Raw genomic sequence first — 22,266 nt, forward strand, 5'->3', positions numbered from 1 at the left:
AGAATTCAGTTCAAGTTTATGTGCAGTATAGCCATGAGGCAATACAGAAGCAGGGACAATTTCCTTGAATAGATTAGTTTATTTAAGACATTGTTTCTTCTCTTCACAGCCGTCCCATAGCATTGTTAGGACAAAGGTAAGAGAAGAAAGGAAGGAAACAAGGATTTAAGTCCTTATTATGTGTCAGGCAGTGTACTAAGTGCTCGGGATGCAAATACAAGCAAAAATAAGTTCGTATTTCATGGGAGAAGACAACCCATAAAAGGGAGCTGAAAGGGGGGCGGGACCATAAGATAATTTAAGGTCAAAAAGTGAAGAAAAGCTCCTGGAAGAAAATGAAGGCAGTCCAGCCTGGACCCTTACATAAAATGGGGCCTCCTAGAGGAACTTAACAATAATCTTTTCCTCCTAGAGGCTTCTTCAAGGTGGGGCAGACCACAGTAAATGGTAGGCTGAAAAAACAGAATTTAGTTGCTTTGGTTTTATTAATGTATTGCCTCAGGTAAAATTATGTGAAGCATATAAACACATAACATGCACATCCATTTATACACACTTATATTTAATTATTTTGTTTGCATTTGTAATATTCTTTTTTTCTTCTATATGTATTTACTATTTACTTGTCCCCTTGCCTTGCTGGTAAGTAGTCGTTTCCTCTATTATATTTGTAATCCCAGTGACTAGCAGAGCCTGGCAGCATGCTGAGAGACAGAGAGAAAGATGAGCTACTATAGAAACAGCCATGAAAACATATCAGTAGGTCTTACTGCTGGCATAATAGAATGCTATTATAATCTTCCCTACTGCAATACCTCTAATTTTCTGTTGCTATAAGAAAGAGTTCCAAACCTTTGATGGTAACAGCAGGAAAAAGAGCTTGCTTGAGAGCTGTTAAATTTTCAGTTTTTATAATGTGTAAGTAGATAAAACATGGTAATTTAGATTGGCTAATGATAATGGCATTGATATAGAGCTTTAAAGTTTGCAAAGAGCTTTATAAATATCTTATTTTCTCCTTACAGCAACCTTGCAAGGTACATACTGTTATTATTCTTGTTTTACAGTGATGCTACATATATTTTAATTTATATGGGACGTTTCTGTCTGTCTTTGACCCAGTTGTTGGATCTCTGCATCACAAGCTATTAGCTTTTTTGCCTAAAGATCAAGTTATATTTTAAAATGACTTGATCATTTTATAATTCCAGTTTAAAAAAAACCCAGATTATAAATACTAAAAAAACCCAGATTATAAATACTAATTAAATTTGACTAGTTTCATTTCCACCTTTTAATCTCTGGTGTGTGTGTGTGTATGTGTGTGTGTGTGTGTGTGTGTGTGTGTTTGGATGAGCACTGCAGCATAGCCTGTTGCTCTTGGGATGTCATATATGTTCAGTAGAAATCACGATGGCTTTAGTCCTACAATAAAAACTCATAATTCAGCCTCAAATTAATGATCTTTAGAAAGTGGTTAAACATTACAAGATAACTAGATGAAACTGTATAAGAGTGCAAACAAATATAAACAAGATTGTAGGGTGGGTTTTATTTGTTTAAAAGTAAACTTGACCTTTGATTTATTGCAATTAATAGTGACATAAAAGGGCAGAACTCTTTAAACTGGGCCTCAGGTTCCTTCATTAACATTTCAAGATTTGCAGGACTAAATGAAACTGTTGGAACTCAGTCCTACTTTCAGGGTTTACTTCGCCCACTCCCACACACAAACTACTACTAAATATTACAGGAAGTTAGACTTATAATAATGCTCTATAATGATTTTGGGGAAGCTTTCAGAAGAATTTCTTACATCACTCAGAGTGGCTGACACACAACCATAAAATTTAGAATTGAAAGAGTTCTTAGGCATCATGTACTTTGCCATCTCACCCTTTACATCATTTCTGTTGCATTTAGGGCGGGTTGTCAGCGTCTGCTTGAATACATTAAATAGCCATATGTTCACTACCTCCATAGATAGCCTCTTCTGGTTTTTATTCAGCAAGTAGCCATTAATATAAGCCTTACTAATTGCATAGCATCGTGCTGAGTGGGCTTGGAGAGAGGAGACATAAAGGGAATTAAGATTTGGTCCCCACTCTAATAGTTTTCTAAATATGCTTAACTTTGACAAGAGTCAGATACTAAGAAGAAGCATGGTAAATGTCATAAACATTTGGACTCCCTTGAAAGCAAACTTGTTCTCTTTTGTTTCAAAAAATAGGATCTTTTCCCCAAGCCTGAAGTTCAACTTTTCCACAGAGCTCCTGCCCATTTTTCCTACATCTGAACATTGATAGAACCACAGGCCTGAATGTAATCTAGCTCTCACTTACATTCTGCCTTGCTGGCTGATTGCCTTCATCATTGAACAGTCGCCAAATGTCTTGTTCCATGCCCAAATTTATAAGTGGAAGAGCACTGATTTGGGAGTCAACGTTTATAAGTTAGAATTCCAGCTTGATACTTTAAAAAGCAGACTAGGAAGGGAAGCCAGGAGGGGGAGTTGAGGAGGGAAGAGAGCTCCTGGCATGTCGATAATGACTTTCTTTTTGATGATGAGACTAGTTAAATGTCAGTATGTCTCAGTGGCCTATTTTTATTTGCTCTTGAATAAGACATTCTCAAATAGTGTAGAATTTGTGAATATATATTTTAAGTATAGATTGCACCCCTAAAATCAGATTTCTTTGATAGGAAAAAGTTACTTTAATAAACAAAATTAGCAAATTTAGATGTACTTACCTTATTTTGCTTAATTCCTCTATCAATGTGACTTGCAAACCACCACTCCACTGCTTGTCTTCATCATACTTTCCCACTTGCCCATGTAATTCAGTAAATCCTTATTATACACATAACTTCACTGAGTTATGCCTCCTGGTTCTTTTGAGTACAGATATTCTTAATCCTGTTTTTAAGTATTTCAACAATTTTTTTCAATTTAATTATTTTTCTGTATAACCCTATGAATTTTATTTTATGTATTTAAAAACATTCTGAGAACTCTAAAGGCTTCATCATGAAATCTTAACACAATCACACATTAAAAGTGTTAGTATTCATAGAATACCATAACAGTCCTTGGGTGAAATATTTATTATACCACATTCTTACTTTATGGATAACCCATCTCTTTTTCAGTCACAAATTTTAATGATGTGTTTTTTGCTACTTCTGGTATACAAGCTAACTCAACTAACTTAAATTAACACAACTAGAGCCTACTTCCAACTACCATGTATCTTTGCTCTTTGGATCACCTGTAATGTGATTCACTGAAAAGAGTGGTATCCTTTGATTCATAGCTATATAGTAACAGTAAAAAAATGTTGATATTTAAATTTGGGATCACTATAAGTGCTTCAATATTTTCCAAATAAAAGCCAGAAATAAGGTGTGGGCTGTGTTTATTTATACTAGCTTTTGTGGTGGTGGTCAACAAGTAATTATTAAGCACCTACTATATGTCATGTACTATGCTAATATTGGTTATTCCATGATAATGACCACTTTTAAAAAGTTATCATGGCACATTTTTTACTTTTCATTTTAGATAAGATTTTATTTTATCATTACTCTCCTCATACTTAAAATTTTCATTGGTCTCTTATTCCCTAAGACTCCTACAATATCTTTACTAACCTCCAACGATACATCAAATATGTTTATAGATAAACCTTCTTGAAATTTTGTACAGAAAGTCAGATTTGGGAGGGAAATATGACAAATATTCAAAGTAATGTCTTGTATATTATTTTCTTTGTTTTATCAGATACATTCTTAATTATTCAAAGAAAGAATAATACAAAATTGGCTTGGACCAAATGATAACATTTTCTGAAATGATGGTGTTTTTTTTTAATCTTTAGGTCAGAATTGATGAGTATGATTATTCTAAGCCAATTGAGGGACAACAAAAGAAAACTTTTGAAGAACATTGGAGAAAACACACACTTTCGTATGTGGATATCAAGACTGGAAAGGTATATCATACTTTAGTCTGCTAAAGTCACTTTTCCTTTAGGGCTTTTGGATATTTCTTCATTACTATTCTCTTACATCAAGTATAGGAATTTAATAAGTCTTAATGGATCAAAATTGGCAAGGATAATTCATAGTTGTTGCCTAGCTGTCATTTCTACTTGAAGAAGAAATAAAAATATTTTGGATTGCACTGTGTGTGTGTGTGTGTGTGTGTGTGTGTGTGTGTGTGTGTGTGTGTGTGTAAAATATATATATATATATATATATATATATATATATATATATATATCAAGTTTTGTTACAGAAAACAGCTTGCCTACTTGCTTCCATAGAATTGTATTTACAGTCAAGCACTAAAGAACAAGTGACTTAGAAATCACTAAGATTTCTGTTAGCCTTGTCACTAGTTTTTTATATCTGAGTGAAATGTTTTCTTCCTTTCTGTCAGGTTAAAATTTTTATAATTAAACATCTTTGGTTAGTTTGACAAAGTCTTGAAAACATTTTGTGCTCTCTGGTATTAATATGTATTGGCAAATAATTGTATATGTGAGGGAAAACAACTATGCTAGCCTCAAATACTTTTAAAATTTTAAAAAAGAACAAATTTCTGTCACAAAGATAACTATTACTCACATTTACCTAATACTTTAAAGTTTGCCAACTATTTCCTTATAATCACATTGTGGGGTCTATTGGACCAGTGTTATCTGTTAACTTTAACTTAGAGAGTTTCAGTGTCTCACTCTAGAATCATATGTCTAGCTGGGGGCTCAGTCCCAAAGCCTATGAACTTTTCAGATTCCCAGTGGGCTAGAGATAACAAAATAATATTGAAAAATTTACTTGTGGATTTATTGTTGGGCAGTATGGTGTTCAGTATCTAGTATGGTATTCAGGACACATGGATTCAGTTCCTGGGCCTGCCACTAACTAGTGTATAGGACTGGCAGGTCACTTTATCTTTTGAGAATGCCATTTCTTCTTATGTAGAATGAGGACTATATGACCTTGCATTCCTTATAGTTTCATTATTCTGTTCTAAATATTTAGAATTGAGATATTTTACATTAAGGAAACTTTTAGATCTGTTTTCTTATATTGTGATTATACACACCCATATAATGAAAATTATCTTAGGTATCTCTAGTGCCTTCTAATAGTACCAAGTACATACATACTCCATGGTCAATAGATTTTATAAATTGTATATCCTCAACAGTGTATCTCATTCATTGAACATGTATTGCCAATAATTTAAGGAATCAGATTAAAAAGTTGCTACATTTCAGTGTATTTGGTGTAACCTGCCAGAATTCAAAATTTCTTCAGTACTCCAGATATTCTTCATACCTGTGCAGATCAGCGATTCTCCATACCTTAATAAATGGCCCATGTAAATTGCCTTGTCCAAAAATATTCATCACATGGTGGCTTGTTTTCTGGGGAAGACACGCTCCAAACATTGATGAACACTTCATAATACTGGTCTTTTTTCACAAGTTTTTCCAACTCAGTTGAATTTGCTAGAAAATGAGATTTTTTATTTCAGGAACTTGGGGTTACTTCCACCATGATGAGACTATAACAAGTTTAGGCCTTAAGAATTTCATATGGAATAGAGTTTTGTTTTTTTTAGGTTTTTGCAGGGCAAATGGGGTTAAGCGGCTTGCCCAAGGCCACACAGCTAGGTAATTATTAAGTGTCTGAGGCCGGATTTGAACTCAGGTACTCCTGACTCCAGGGTCGGTACCTCTATCCACTGCAACACCTAGCTGCCCTGGAATACAGTTTTTAAAGCAAACATTCTACAAAAATAGTGGTAAGAGAATGCTTATCCCATCTTTATAGGATATAACTATTATATAACTCCTATAACTCCAGACTCCTATAACATAGTTCAATTAATAGTAGTTGAATACAGAAAAAACTGGATATTGAACAATAGTTATGTGAGATATTTCATCTATATCTATATAGATATAGATATAGATATATATATGAACAGTCTGAGAACTGAATGGAATTTCTTCATTTTTCAATCAACAGATATTGGGCACCTTTTGCATTCCATATAATTGATAATTCTGTTAATACTTGTAAGAATTGTTTGGGCATTAGTAACTAGAAGGCAGATTGCTTTTTTAGAAACTTTTTAAAATAAAATGAATAATTTATGGTTTGACTTATAAGCTGCTATCTCACTTTTTTTTTCCTTCAGGTTTCTTTGGAATATAGACCTGTAATCGACAAAACTTTAAATGAAGCTGACTGTGCCACAGTTCCACCTGCTATTCGCTCTTACTGAGTTCACTAGCTTTTTCGATAAATTTTTGTAATTATGTATAATAATGCCTTTTAGAGTCTGATAAATATATGTAGCATAATGGTCTTTTTAAAAAAATTCTGTTATTTGTAATGGATAAAAAAACTACTCATTGATTCAAATTATCTAATGGCTAGTAATGGATAAAAAACAGTACTTATTGATTCAAATTATCATCTAATGTCTATGGCTAGTGGCTCACTGGTAAACTGAAACTAGAAACTATTAAGCTTTCTTCTGTTTTATTTTTTGAAGTGATAAAATCAGACATGTTTCCTAAAACATGTTAAAGTTTCCTTGTACTCTTTAATCTTTTAGAGACTGTTTAAAATAATCTTGCATGTCTCCTACAAGGCATATGTTTCTGTTCAGTACATAGTGACAGCATGGTAATCTTGTGATTATATCACTTTGAAATTCAAAAATGCAGTATTGTTAAATTTTAAATAAAAGTAAATTTTGGTTCCTTTTTATAGCTGAAAAATTGCAACTTTCATTTCTGTTAAGCAAATTGTTTTGTTAAAGGTAAAGGCAAGTGTCCCAAGTCAATAATAAGCTCTGGAACTTAGGGACTACTGCCAACCCTTGGTACATGGGCTGAAAGAATTATTTCAATGATTACCTTCTTTCAAGAGTTGCTCCTTTAGTCATTTCCCACAAGATCCAGCTTCATCCCTTTGAGTAAGCTAACGTAGAGTATGTTGAAAATACAAAAACTCCTCTGACTTCAGCATTTTTCCTTCAGTTCAAAGGAGGTAACTTTCCACTTTATTCTTGAAAAAAAAAACATCTCCCTTGCCAAGAAATTTTTCCAGTCATCCCTTCTGACTAGATGTTAACTTGAAATCTTACAAGCTGGGATTTCTCCACTTATTATCTCCCAAGCCTGGAGTTGGGCTGGGGTAGGGATTGTGACCGAGGCAGAAGGAGTACCACTCCAGGATGGCAGAGTATGTTTGAATGGTCATAGAGAACTGCTTGCAAGCATTCCCCAAAGGTTATCCTAATACTAGAAGCTTGAAACACACTACTGATTCCAGTTTTACTTCATGTTAGTATAGGGAAGAGCATTAGACTTGCAGAAGGAGCATCTCATTTGGAGTCTTGGCTCTCCCACTTACTGTGAGACCCTTGGCAAGTCATTAAATACCCAACCTAAGTTTTCTTGCCTCTTAATGTGAATTCTTTGTTAATCTAATTAATAACAGAGCTGTGAGGGAAATACTTTGTTAATGTTCAAGCGGCACAGAGATGTTAAAGGTGTTCTGTATCATGTATGTGAAGTGGATGTATTATGAACAATATTCAACATTAAATGGAAAAGCAGTATCACTTAAAAAGTCCTGGGTGCAACTGATCAGTATAGTAGTTGTACTTAAGTGTAACTGAATTCCCTTGGATTAGGCATTTGCAAAGGATGAAGCTGAGCATTTGGAGCAATACAATGCAGTGAGCAACATTGTAAAGATTTGCTCAAACACAGCTCTCAAGGATGAGAAATACCAAAATAGACCAGCTTGCCATGTCAGAATCAGCTATCTAATGGGCTTGGCTCATTTTTAGTCAAGTTGTCAGGCAGCTGGAAAGAGAAGTTATGGTAAGCAGAGAGTGACTATAGGCATAAAGTATACAGCTCCTACAAGCACTTTTTTGAACACTTAGGCATATGAGTGTCATCTTCAAATCTCAAAGATATACTTAAGGGAGGTCCATTTGAAAATTTGCATATTAGATCCTCTTTAAAGAAAAAACTCCAAAAAAACACTTTTGAATTTTGCTTTATTCTTAAAAATCACAAAATCCTACAGAGTGATCTGGAGAATCTTAGCTAGTCCTCTTGACACAATGCAATTTTTTTTCTGTATCAACTGTGACACTTGGTAATCTTGCCTATTTTTGGACTAGATTGTAACTAGAAACTAATCTAGACATTAAAAGGTTAGATTTTTTTAAAAACTTAAGCAGCTTTTGAACTAAGATGGTACAATGTTTGGTGAGGTCCAGTAAGAGAGAGGCATTCCTAGGTAATGAAGCCCATATTTTCACTAAGCTTTACCATCACTCATCTTTTGGTACTAATGGCCATGTCAACAAGTTATCAGGCAAAAAGGACCTAGGGAACTGTAAAAGCCCTGGGTTTGGAGTCTGAAGACCTGAATTTAATATGACTTTGGGTAAATCACTTGAGAAGGTCAAACTAGATGAGCAATGGAAAAATCTTTAAGAATGGGAATTTCAGAGGCAGTTAAGTGGCCAGTGACAGAGTACCAGCCCTGGAGTCAGGAGTATCGGAGTTCAAAGCCAAACTCCAACAATTACCGGACTGTATTGCCTGGGAGCAGGGGGTGTCCGCTCAAAAATAAAAATAATTTGAGAATCCTTATACAGAGGAATTCAAAAGAATGTAACTTTCAGATCCAGGGTGCAGAACCACTAAGTTTCCCTTGGAATTCAAGTGGGAATAGTTTAAGAGTTTGGAACAATGGTGTGTATATGAATAACTGCCTCATCACTAATTCTCAAACCCTGCACTACTCAAAATTCTCCACTAGGTTTTTTCATTTCAACACTGGGGGGTTAATACTCCCAAGGGGCTAGAAAGCCATATGGTAAAAACTTTATCAGTGGGTGTGATGCCTTCTTGCCTCAGGCTTAAGTGGATATTGTGGCTGCTGAGGCAAAGTGTTAGGGTCTTTAAGGCAAATTGAAATTGTAGTGGTATGAGTTACCTGCCCAGGAATTCTCTTGTCCCAAACCTCAAGAGAGCGAATTGAGTCCCCATTTTCACCATCAAGTCCCTCCTCAACAAAGGGGTGGGGCAGAAGGGAAGAACAAGGAATATGTGTTCAACAGCTCATATTGGCAGGGGAGAGGTTTCATCTGTACACATTTCCTCAGTTTCCCTTCAGTGCCCATAACCATATGGTTAGAAGGCATTAGGTTCACCAGAATGATAAAGCAAAATGGAATAAATTGCCCCAATTATGAAGGAGAAAGTTAATTAGCTTACCTCCTAAATCCATTTTCACTCTGGTGATAGAGAGGGAGTCAGGCTGAACTTGCCTTCTAGTCAACCATCCCTAGAGGTGGAAGGAAGGATTAGGTGCTGAGATGAAGCCTTTGGACCTCCCCATTCTTTCTGGGAGTGGTCCTGTCTCCAGCAACCTGTTCACCTGGAATTTGAGCCTGGCTGGGGTAATTGCCAGAGGGGTACTCACTTTGCCAATGGTCCACTGAAGCCTGGGCAGGGACTCAGAGACGTATCTGGAGGGAGAGTCATGGAAGCTGTGGCCCATTCTGTTGCATGGAAACAGACCCTTAGAGGACCTACCACTGGCTAGGCCTGAGTCACCTGGCAGGGCAGCTAAGAGATGAGTGTTTTGCTTTTGGTTAGCAGCTGCTAATAACTGTGCCTTCCCTTTTGCACTAGACACTTCTCTCTCTCAACTGTCTCTGTGACTGAACACACCAAAAGCCCCCTGCAACAATTGAACTACGGGCATCTGGAGGTCCAAATCTAGCTTCCTAAGCTTCTGGACTTTGTCTACCACAGACTGGTTGATAAAACACATGACTAGGAGGACATTTCCTATAATAGAAGTGGGGGCCAAATTAGTATATTTTTTCATTGCTTCCACAAGTCTGTTATAGAAAAGGACTGGGCTTTCCCCAGAACCCTGTGATACTTCTCTGTCATAATTCACTAACTTCTTAATCCCTTTTTCTATACTTTTTATCAGGCAAAATCCTATCTCTCCCTATCCCTGTTATTCTGGAAATCCCATCTGGGTTGACTATAGGAATAGTTGTAGCTGGATCTGTTCCCTGGTCTAGGCCACAGAGTCTGCCACCTTCTGAGCTGGGCTCCAGATTCTCTGCTTCTCTGAACAGCAGGTGGGAAGGATAACATTCTCATCTCCCCATGACAGTTCATACTGCAAAGAGATTCTCTTAAAGTCCTCAGCAAATTTTGCAACATCATCCAAATAGAGACTGAGCTTCCTTTCAACTAAGTCAGATCTGACATCAAAAAAGGGATATGGACTAACATTGTTCTCTCTTGAGCATCTGTGATTTCTCTTAATGGATAGGTTGTATCTCTTTCAGTATCAGAGTATTTAAGAGGAGAGGTGAAGGGAGGAGCTGGGGTGGGGGAAGAAACAGCTTTACTCCTAGTTTGGGAAGGCCTTAGTGACAGCTACACTGCCAGGAGAGGACAATCCAGAAGTGGGATCTGGACCAAAGTCTGGGGACTTTAATTTTTGGTCCTCAACTGGAAATAGCTTTTTCTTTTGTTGGATATCCTGTCTCCTAACACCTATTTCTGCAATGAGTTGCCCACGTTCTCCACAGCTTTTTCTTGCTGGCCAGGTGTGTACAGAAGTGGTTCTCCAGTAGTTCACAAGCTTGTATATAAAGGATGTCTGATTCTAGTATGGGGGAAGTTGAGAGACCTGGTTCAGGATTTGGGGAATCAGAGGCTAACAGACTGCTGGGAAGAGCTGAAGTTGAGGATGCCACCATTGACTTGAAAGATGTGGGGGGGGGCTCTGAATAGCACCCCATCAAGAACATCTAGGTTTTCTTGTTCTCTTCACTAGAAGATTTTGTTACAAGCACTTTTCCTTTTGAATAGAGTTCTGGCCACTTGGCTGATGCCATAAAAGCCAGGACATAGCCAGTCTCCTGTTTTTCTGCAGGATCTGTCTAATCCCATGGTGGTCCTCAAGTCTGAGTGACATGGATGGGACCATTTTTCTTGTCCTTCTAAATTATATCTAGGCCAGCTCTGTATACAAAATCTTACAAGGTGTTTCTTATGGAGGACTTGCAGTTCAAGTCCTTTCCAGTGAGAAAGCATACAGCCTAAAGGGGAGCTTTTTGAAATGGAATAAGATTTTTTCCATGTTTGCTCTAATTCTAACAATGTGCTCTTCTAAGATCAATAAAGAAATAAACTTTCACACTAATTAACCTATAGCCTGAGGGTAGGTTCTTCTAAGTTCTGGCTAAGAGGCAAAATAAGCCTTCTCATCCATTGGTAACTGCAGCCCAAGGGAGAATCCTTTAAGGTTCTACTGAAAGCTGAATTCCTACTTGTGGTCCACCTCACAGGGAAAAAAAGAAAACAGGCTTCTGAGCAGAAAGGGGGAGCCCAACTGAAGGGAAGTCTGAGGTGACTTAGCAAAAATAGCATTCCATCTGCTATGACTAATCACCTCCACAAAACTGACACTGTGCATCTCTTCTCCCTCAAATCCCCAGGGCAGGAGGATACTTGAGAAGGCCATCTATAAATCTAATTTGGTCTAATTTGGAAGAGGTTTCTCACCTTAAAGAAGTCCGAGTGAGATCAGGGTCAGAGTGTCGATCCCTTTGTGGTTGCCAAAATGATTGCTTTGTTCTTTAACCCACCGATGAGTGTAACCAGGGTCAAAGTCATGGTCAAAAGGAAACTTTTTAACAATGCAGAAGAGATTAGAAAAATCAGTTCCCAAAATGTATATAAGATTACAAGATTTAAACATCTTAATGAAGAAAAGATTACAAAAATTTGTTTCCAATTACAATCTTTCTCTATGCCTATAATTCCCTGCATCAAGGTGAGGAAACTTCCCCCTACTAATGCATATTAATTTCTCTGAAACTTCCAGCCTTATTTAGTTCCTGAGAGCAGTAAGTGATGATGTTAGTCTTTTGTTTTCAAAAGAACACCATGACATCAGGGGGGTGAAGCCAAGACAAGCACATGAATTTGAGTGGGAGGGATGCTGTTTCTAAGTCACCAGCTTCACTTTCTTCTCCAGACACATCTGGGAGCAGGGCCCAGATATGAAACAGAGCAACTGGGGAGGATCCTGAGCTTGGATTTGAACTCAAGTCCTCCTGGTTTCAGGACAATGCCTTACCATCTAGCTGTCCCAACACAGAGATGGAGCTTATGATTCAGGGTCACATCAAAGTATCAAAGTCTGAACTTGAATACATATCCAACTAGAAATCTCATTGGCCTCCTTATTTTTCCTAAGGGAATAGGTCTCTGGGGGGTAAAAGAATTCAGTAGGTGTGGAGATTGAGTGGGAAGATAGACAAGAATTTGCAAACTGCTTTCTAGCAAGTCAAGAAGGGCAAACATCAACTTAAACCTAGGTTATTTGCTTGTAGTTGTGTAACCTTGGTTAAGTCACCTGACTGCCTTTCTCATTTCTCCCTTCTTCCCTGGCCAGCCTGATGGCTTGGGGAGTTTTTTACCTAGGCTTAATCACCAAGGAGGTCATGCCTCAATCAAACAGACCTTTTAAAGGTATTTATTTATATATATATATATATATATATATATATATATATATATATATATATATATATATATATATATATATCTACACATATACATACATATATATATATATATACACATAAATACATGTTATTTAACCATATATAGATATATATACTCTATTTTTAGCTTAAAAAGGCCAAGGTGCTCTACTGCATCCCAGGCCATCAGGCCCAGGCTTTGCCAGCTAGAGGCCCTCCAGCGCGGTTGGCTCTCCCCGCCTCTCGGCCCCAAGCGCCCCCTTCCAGCCGTCTGGGCGTCTGAGGCCGTGGGGCCTTGGTCCGCCCGGGCTGCCAGGGCCACCCTGCCCTGGGGAACAGGCCGGGAAAGCGCGTGGGGAAGAAGGCCGCCTTCCTCGGATCGGGCCCGGGGCGCGTGTGGAAGGGCTCGGAGAAGGCGGGCAGCCCCGGAGCGGCTCCCGGCGTCCCCAGCCCTGGCGCCCTCCCGTAGCCTGGCAACGGGGCCCTCGCGCAGAGACTGGCGGCCCCCGGTCACGCGGCGCGTCTTCCGCCCGGAAGTGGCTTCCTTGCTTCCGGCTCCGCCCCAGAGCAGAAAGCGGAAGTGAAGAAGCGCCGCGGAGCCATTCTGTCGCCTGGCCGCCCGGCGCTCCGCGTCTCCGCGCGCTACCCGCCGGCCCATGGCCACCTACCCCTACGGGACGGGCCCCGGGGGCGGCCCCGGGCCCGCGGCTGCCGCGTCGCTGCCGGACCAGAGTTTCCTGTGGAACGTCTTCCAGCGGTGAGGACCCGCCCCCTGCCCCCACCCGGGCTGCGGGAGGGAGCGGGGGTCGGGGGCCGCGGACGCTGCGCCCCTCGTGTCCCGGATGAGAAGGCGGAGCCGCGTGCGGGCCCCCGGCCCGGGCCGCCTCCCCTCCCCCAGCACGGCCTGGGCCCGGGCCGCGGAGCGCCTGACCAATTGAATGGCATCTAGCGGAGGACAGGGGCCCACGTTGCCCACGTTGCTTTTTCTGGTCCCAGGCCTACAATCTTTCTGGGTTTTTTTTTTAGGTTTTTGCAAGGCAGTGGGGTTAGTGACTTGCCCAAGGCCACACGGCTAGGTCATTATTAAGTGAGGTCAGATTTGAACTCAGGCCCTCCTGACTCCAGGGCCATGCCCTATCCACTGCACCACCCAGATGCCCCACCAGCCCTACACCCACCCTTGACCTTTGAGGTCCTAGCTCGTGCCCAGAGGCCCTCGTGTCACAAGGCCAAGTTGACTATCCAGCCTCCTCCTTTTACGCTTAGGAAGCTGAGGCCCAAAGCAGTTAGATTTGTGCAAGGCCTCTAAAGGAACACGTGGCACATTTTGATTCAGGTCCTCTTAAGCCCAAGTATTGGTTGCCCTGAGATCTAGAATCTCAATCCCAAATCTTCGGGGACTGTGGTATTTCCAGATCTTTGGATGATAGGTTGTAGAGCTGGAATGCATTTTAGAGATTATCTAATCTGACATCTCTTAATTTGATTGGTGAAGAATCTAAAGCCCTTGGAGGTAATGATTTTCCTGATAGATAAAAGGCAGAGTCAGGATTTACTCAGATCCTCTCACTTCACATTTTTCCACTGCACCAGATTCTCTCTCAGTTGTGTATAACTTAGCTGAGATTCATTGCTGAACCTGGAGAATGCTGATTAGAAGAGGAGAAACTTTGATTTTTTTTTAATAGTGATTAGAATAAATGCTTAAGATACAGTAAAGAAATATTAAAAACAGGTTAGGTTGGTGGCTTTCATCATTTTCTCTTTTCTTGGTCTAAGGAATGCATCCCCTTATCTTCAGAGATTGAAGATTTCAGATACTGAATGTCTAAAAGTGAGGATTTTTCAATAATGAGGGTTTGGAAAAGGAGACTGTAGGTATGAATGGGTCTACAAAAGAACTGTGTAGAAAGTCTGAAAAAGGAACAAAGAAAGTAACCAACCAACTAGTATGGGCAGAATGAAGGACAAAAGCAGAGGTTACAAAAAGTTGATATCAGTGTGCATGATTCACAGCCCATTATGAGAACTAGAATTATGATTTAGTGACTGGAAACCAATTTAAAAAACTTCAAACACACACTTATGTAAAGACTGTCTCCCTATAGATGAAGGAAAAGGGACTGGAGTAAAGGAACTACCCCAAGATGTTCCCAGGACTTAATAAGCTTGGCATCTTTGACCTTCCTTTCTTGCCTGGGCCTCTTGCTGGTGACGTACTGTAGACATCTGATCTCCTCAAGTCCAGAGCAGCTCAGAGCTGCTGAGTTTGAGATTCACCTCCTCCTGGTAAGGTCTGGGTTTATAGGTCCTGTGCTGATTGAATTCATTTATTTACATGTGTATATAGATATGCAGATGTATTTACATAGTATTCCTTCTGAAGTAGCCAAAGTGAATTTAATAATTCACTGAAATCAGAACATAGTAGAAAAGATAAGGAAAAGGTAATTTGGTCAATGATTTGAAACAGGAAAGCTAAATAAATTTTAATGGAAACATGCCAGAATTAAACACTTGAACTTACACTCTGAAGAAAAATAAAATTATACAATTTAAGAGCTTAATTCTCTTTGGCAATATAAAGCAATTCTGTTAAATTTCTTTGTAATGTATTTCATTTATTTCATAGGGTTGATAAAGACAGGAGTGGAGTAATCTCTGACAATGAACTTCAACAAGCATTATCCAATGGTAAGCTTGACTGAGTAATGAGCCAGATTTTAAACTGCAAGCTTAACTTTTTCTCTGGTTTGTTTTTTAGTTTCATTTCTTAAGTACAAAGAAGTTAAGATTGGGTTTGACTGGAATTGGTATGTGGTATGAAAGAAACTAATTTTTGCTGGTTTTACTTTTTTACACAGTTTCTTGATTACTTACTGTAACTATCTTCATTTTGAGATACTTTAGTTGTATCATTCATGTGACTTCTTGTACAGGCATTGTCTTCCATACTTAGACTGAGCTACACCAGAATAAGAATTGTTCTGTTTTTCTCCTTTGTTCAGTATAGTGCTTGACATGTAGTAAGCACATTTAATAAATGCAGTTGTAATGTGTTCACTTAGTTAAGTAATAGATGTACAAAAATTAGGAATATTTGGAAAAAAATATTAGTCTGTTTGAATATTAAAGGGAAAGGAAGGAGTTACACTGCAGAAACAAATCTTAGAGAGAGCCAAGAAGATCATTTAGGCACTGGTGTTTAGGGACTCGTAAAGATCCTGATCAGATCACAGAAGAAACCAATGGGATTCTCAAGTAACATTGATGGAGCAAGTTGTTGAAGGTTTTGGAGAATATCTATGTGGCACCTGTAAGGGAATTTAGTTGCTGTAGAAACTGCTGAAGCTCCAGGGTTATTAAGTTGCTAAGGAAATGATTGGTGATAAAAGGTGCCACTGTTATAGCATTTTATTTTAGAGTGGGGTCCTAATCAGATAGTTGTTTTGGATACTATTATTATTAATCTAGAATAAATTGAATAAAACTACTATGGGGTTTTCATTTTTACATCATTCTTATAAATCCAGATTTAATCTGGTTCCTATTTATTTTCATTGGGAGGGTCTAACTTCCAGTTTTAGCTGTATTCAAGAATAGTGCTTGTTCATCAGCTTGCAGTTAAATTCCCAAGTAGTAAGTCTAATTGGAGAAATTTTATTAACTAAACCAATCATTTATAAGTACATTTCAGCCTATTCACTCTTTTTTTTTATGGAAGCCTTTGAATTGAAGTGGACTAGTTAAGCTTCGATTCAGTTTGAAATTTAGAAAAGAGTTGAAAGATTTGTTATCCCTTGAGGAAAAATGACTGACCTTGCATTAACATAGCAGATTGCCATCTTACAGCAGTGGCTCATATAGCATTTTTATTTTTATTAAAGATAGAACTGCCAAATGTACATGATTTTTAGTTTTAAAAATTACTTTTATTTCCAAATATAGAATTTTTCCCTTCTTATTCAGGAAACCATCCCAATCTTCTTGCAAAAAATAGAAAAAGTAGGGAGAAAACAGTTCCACCAAAAGTAACCAAATTACTAGCCAAATCTGGCAATATATTGAATATTGCCCAACCTTAGTCCTCTGCCTCTACAAAGAAGGGGGGAAAGTATATTCCCTCTTTTTTTCAGGATTAGTTCTATGTAGTCGTATATAATTTCACAATACCATATCCTTCTTTTTTCTTTTCCATGTTCTTTGTATTTCCCAGTTCTACATACTTTACTTTAGCACATTAAACATCTCTTTTTTCTTCATATTCATTATTAATCACAGTATAATAATACTCCACTATATTCGTGTACCACTGTTTGTTTATCCATTTCCCAATTGATGGACTTCTACTTTGATCTGGATTTATAAGAATGATTTACATTTGGAAACCCCACATAGGGTCACAGAGAGTCAACAACAATTGATTGTAATTCTTTGCTACTACAGAAAATGTCTCTGAATATATTGTTGCATGCTAGATCCTTTCTATCTTGGGTTGTGAATGATGAGATTTTTTAATCAGAAGTTATTAATATTTTAATTCCTTAACATAATTCCAATTTGCTTACTAAAATGAATGGTTACACTAACTGGTACCTCCACCTATATTTCCATAGCTCCTGAAACATAAATGAAAAAAAAATAAAGTACTTATTTAGAACTTAGCATGAACCAGAACATTATATTACACAAATATAAGCAAACAATTTAATTCTTCCCTCGAGGAACCTGTATTCTAATAGGGGAAGTCAGGTTAAAAGGGGAGAAGGAAGAGTGTAGGCAGGTGTTGAGGATATGACCTGGGAATGACTGGGAAGAGCCTGGAAGATCTGGTTCTGTGAAACATAAGACAGAATCTTATCAGCTCAGGGTTCCAGCCCCCTTGGAAGGGGATTAAAGAAGATGGTCTTAGTATATAAACATGAAAACATGTTCTAGAAAATGACCTAAAAGAGATTTGAAGGTCTGTTTGACATTTTTGCCAACTTTTACTGGGTATAAAAACAGTTTTGATTTGCATGTTTCTAGTGCATTAATAATAGGGAGCAATCTTTTATATGGCTGTTATTTTTCAAACTGCAAAATAGTTTTGGAAACTATTTGTTCCTATCCTTTGACTATTTATCCTTTGGGGAATGGCTCTTGGTCTTAAATTTTCCTGTCGGTTTTCATAACTTGTGCCTGCAAAAGTTTTGGACATATTCAAGTTAAAATTCTGTCACTGATTCCCCAGAAGGTGAATACTTATTCTTCTTTTCTTTTTTTTATAACCCTCTTATTGTGATCCAATGTAAATGTAACCAATGTCAGTAGTTGTGGGAAAAGTAAATGACATCTATATTTTGGAAATGATCTTTAATAATGCCTAAAAGTTCAATATCATCTGGTGGATATTTGGTGAGATGGCAAGTTAGCTCTGGTTCCTGTGCAGGATGGATCTATGCATTATGCAATCAATATGTTTACAAAGGTGATGTTTCTAGGGACTTTTCTACTGTGAGATTATTCCAGTATTTGTAATTATTTTGGATTGATTTGTTGAGAATTACTAGGCTCAATTTTTCACAAAAAATTAAAAATCACATGAAGTTAGCCATTTTGAACCAACTAGTACTGTAGCCACAGAGTCAAATTCTCATGCTTCTTTCTACATCATATTCTCTTCTCCTCATCTTTATATTAAGTGCTATTGCAGTCCTTGTTTTAACTGCCTGTTGACTTAGAACTGAGCTCTTATCATATAAAAACTAGAATATTAATCTATTTCAACATAATTGACTTAGATTGATTCCTTGTTGATTCAGTGAAGACGTGTAATTTTAAAAGTGGCCTAACAAACTGTTATTATGTGTGTGGAACTGTGTGTACTTCTTTTTAAATCTGGTTACAGAATCCTGAATAATTTATGTGGGTTCATACTAATATACACTGAGCTCTTTTATAAGATTTGTTTCCATAGAAAAGTTTGCTAAAAATGACTGGGAAGGAAGATGAGGTCAGTCGGTGTACAGAGAGACAAAAGAAGACTGTTCATTTGCTTTCCATTAAAAAAGACTTATTGAAAGCTATTCTAAGAGTGTAGAAATTTTTACTTGGCCCTGTTTTAATTCACTAAGTTTTCTTTGTATTTAAAATTATTTCTGGAAATGAGTAAAATTGGTTTTTTTTCCCCTGATCATTTTATAGTTTGCTATAATAGTAAATAAAGCCTGGACTTTTGTTAAATTGCTGCCTTGATTTTTTTTAATTACTCTTTTGCTTTATTGATTATTGTAGTTGTACATATTGTGGTCTCTTCCTTTAGGAGATTCCATCATAAAAAAGAAATAAATAAAAACTGGGGCAAGTGTAAAACCTCTCTTTTGCATTCATTTCATCCTGTATACATTGTTAGCACCATTTGTCTCTTTCCTACATTATTGCTTGAATTCCCATTATTTCTATAGGCTAAATTGGAATGGAGGGAGATTCGGATATCATAAGTTAACTATTAATGAAAGCTTATTATTTTTACCATTTGAAGAGTCACAATGCCTGCATTCAGTTAATAATAAGAGGCAAAGAAAAGACTGGAGTTTAGCCTAACTTAATTGCTAATAGAATTTGGTCTCTATTCTGGTCTGATTCTGGTGCCCTGTAGCTGAATTGTTCTGAGACTCTACCAGAAGCTCATAAACCCTGTCAAGTTCTATGAATTTAGAATAGCTTCCAGTATGAATCGAGCAGTATCTGTTTTCAAGAACCAGCCTAGGTATTTTCCAGAGGATCATCACTAGGAGTTTGAGAACTGAATGATGGCATTTCTTAGCCAGGGTAATTTGTGAATACAAAGTCAAAGTACTAAAGATGCAGAGAAAATTCATGATTTACAAAACTTTCCTCTTAAATCAATCTGTTTTGCCTCCCATAAAATGGGAGATGAAGTAATTAGTTTTGAACTCTGGAATCCCAACTATATAATGAGAAAATGCAACAAAGTCTGTATTGATTGCAAGGGTATAGAGTTCTATGAGCTGAGCAATGACTGAGGATTGCTTGGGGGAATAAACTTTAACATGCCAAATTTCTTGAAATAGACTGTTTATCTGACTGGAGGAAGAAGAGTTAAGCAGCTAAATTGAAGGTAATGCCTTTGAGATTAGTTTCCATTTCTAGAAAGAAAAACATTTAAACTTGGAGACTCTAGCCACATAGCTAGTGAAATATGGGGGGAAATTGTTGTTTTTGCTGTAGTTGAGAGGCACATCATGACTAGGCAAGTTCCATTTATATATATATAGAATGCCTACAGAAGATGTCTTTCTCATTCATTCTTGATTTGTTTTTAGGTTTTTGCAAGGCAATGGGTTTAAGTGGCTAGGTAATTATTAAGTATAAGAGGCTGGATTTGATGCTCTATCCACTGCGCCACCTAGCCGCTCCTTCATTCTTGATTTTTAAAAGTATATTTCTAAATATATTCATGTAACAGTTTAGATAAATAGAAGTGCATAAAAATGAATAGTTTTACTGAATACCATAACATTGAAAGAGATCACCAGGGAGCAACCTGGTGCAAAGGTTAAATGTTACTTTTTGCTTTGACCCATATTCCAGTGGAATATTTCTTTAAAAATCCATTTATTACAGTATAATGAAATCTTTAGCAACAAACATAGAAATTTCCAGCATGTGAGGAGATTTACATGAAAGTCACTCCTGATAAGGAAATTACTTAATACTTACCCATCTCCAGAGTTTTTCCTCCTTTGAAAATTAAGTATACAGCAAGGACTTGTTTTAGGTAAGAATTAAAATAGTTTTAAAAAATAAATTCTAGTTTTAAAATTACATATTGACTAACTGAATTTTTTCTTTTTAAAATATTTTTTTTCTTTTCCCCCAGTTACTCGTAATTTTTAACTTTCTTTTTTTTTTTAATTTAATTTTGAATTCCATATTTTCTCCTGCCCACCTTCACTTCCTGAGATGCTAAACAATTTGATATAGGTTATACATGTGTAATCATGCAAAACATTTCTATATTAGTCATGTTGTGAAATAACAAACCAAAAGAAAAAAATGTTCTCAGGCCAGACATTTTTAGAAAAAAACTGATGTACTTTCAAAGGATGCTATTTCTTTTTTTATTCTGATGACATTGAGACTGGGAGAATAGAATACTCTGAAGAAATTGATTTATATATATTTTTATCAAACCACTAATTGTGCTCCCAAAGTGCATTTATAAGTTGCCTAGTAACAAGGCTACAATTGGTGTTTAGTTCACTGGACTGTTCTATAAAAGGCACTTAAATAATGTTTTTAGTGGGAAATGATAGAAAACAAAACCATTGAAAATGTATAACTTTTTTTGTCCATATTGTGGGTAGCTGATATTTGTTAAAGAGGATATATAAGATCAGTGTTGTGAAAAAGTTAGATGAAATCAACATATACTTGATGACTTCAATACAAAAGTGGCATAGAAGAGAATGGGAAGAGATTTGACAGAAAATATGCTTGTGATTAAGAAATTTTAAACAGCTGAATTCTGATGGACTATACAGACACCTCATACCTACATAATATGAATACTTTTGACAGGAAGAAAATGGAAAATGTAGTTTAGGACAAGCTCAAATATCAGAAAAAATGAAAAGTCATATCTATATCAACAAAAAGTTATTATCAGTGTGGCAGTTGACTAAACCAACAGACCATCAGCTCTTTAAGCACAGCTCAAAATATTTGCTAAATTGAAAAAAATTAGTAGATATGACCAATTATAACGTACTTGAAAGAGAGTGAACTTGACACTGAAGAAGCAGCTGTTGATACACCATAGGTGCTCATCGGTATGAAATCATTTCCTAAGGTTCAGATGGAAAAAAAAAAGATGAGTGAAAGTAATTAGTGAATGCCCTGCTGAGAGTACTAAGTCACCAATTTGTTGACCTCATAAAAGTAATAGAGAGTTCTGTTGTCTTCCTAGTTATGAGAAAAACTCTCGAGGCTTGTCTAACCATATGACTTGGCATCCTTTTATTGGAAATGGCATTAAAAAAGATACATTGCTATCTGCCCTGTACCCTAAAGACCAGAGGCCCTTTCCACTGCCTTAGAACTGAGACCTTCCCAGTATGTTGTCTTTCCTCATTAGAAAATGAGCTTATTAAGAACAGGAACTGACCTTAATATATGAATACAGAGTGCTTTCTACATTGGAAGCTTTTTGTATATCTTTCACCAAGCATTTGATTTGATTTGATTTTCGTGATTTTTCTGCTTTGTTCTCATTTCTCCCAATTTTTCCTCCGTCTCCCTTAATTGCTTTTCAGAGGTTTTTTTTTTGAGCTCATCCATAGTCTGAGCCCATTTTCTATTTGTCTTAAAGGTTTTGGATACAGAAGCTTCAATTTTGTCATCATCTGAATATGTGTTTTGATTTTCCATGGGACTAAAATCTGAATGTAGGCAAACAGCAGAGTCCTACCCCAGGGAGAGCAGAGAAATCTCAGTAGACTTCCCTTACAGTCTCTGGGGCTGCAGGCTGCTTTCTCCAGATTCTCCCTGCAGATTGTGTGGCCGTGCTCCTCACTCCACACTCACTCAGGTGCAGCCGAGTTCTCTCACTGCCCCTTCAAGCT

The 22,266-nt window shown here is 37.3% G+C and overlaps 2 protein-coding genes and 1 long non-coding RNA gene across 6 annotated transcripts in view; 2 read left to right on the forward strand and 1 right to left on the reverse strand.

The window, feature by feature from the left end:
* The window catches only part of SDHA (succinate dehydrogenase complex flavoprotein subunit A), a 42,536-nt gene extending 35,733 nt beyond the window's left edge, over window positions 1-6,803 (forward strand). Inside the window, exons 14-15 of the mRNA XM_074206373.1 lie at window positions 3,879-3,992; window positions 6,215-6,803. Of these exons, the coding sequence (XP_074062474.1) occupies window positions 3,879-3,992; window positions 6,215-6,301 (201 nt within the window). The 3' untranslated portion in view covers window positions 6,302-6,803. The remainder of the gene's footprint in view (window positions 1-3,878; window positions 3,993-6,214) is intronic.
* LOC141501935 (uncharacterized) lies at window positions 78-13,462 on the reverse strand. Of its 2 annotated transcripts, XR_012472341.1 has the most exons (6): window positions 13,306-13,462; window positions 11,652-11,775; window positions 9,330-9,399; window positions 5,373-5,519; window positions 2,752-2,917; window positions 78-704 (listed from the first exon to the last, which is right to left on the reverse strand). It is a non-coding gene; the product is annotated as an uncharacterized LOC141501935 (long non-coding RNA). The 2 variants fall into 2 exon arrangements; XR_012472342.1 differs by lacking the exon at window positions 2,752-2,917.
* Window positions 13,199-22,266, forward strand: part of PDCD6 (programmed cell death 6) — a 28,850-nt gene continuing 19,782 nt past the window's right edge. The window contains exons 1-2 of one of the 3 annotated variants that reach the window (XM_074206379.1): window positions 13,199-13,394; window positions 15,270-15,331. In XM_074206379.1, the coding sequence (XP_074062480.1) occupies window positions 13,294-13,394; window positions 15,270-15,331 (163 nt within the window). In that variant the 5' untranslated portion in view covers window positions 13,199-13,293. The remainder of the gene's footprint in view (window positions 13,395-15,269; window positions 15,332-22,266) is intronic. The other 2 variants (XM_074206378.1, XM_074206377.1) reach the window with 2 other exon arrangements.

The sequence above is a fragment of the Macrotis lagotis genome, chromosome X, assembly GCF_037893015.1.
Source record: "Macrotis lagotis isolate mMagLag1 chromosome X, bilby.v1.9.chrom.fasta, whole genome shotgun sequence".
NCBI classification, from domain to species: Eukaryota; Metazoa; Chordata; class Mammalia; order Peramelemorphia; family Peramelidae; genus Macrotis; species Macrotis lagotis.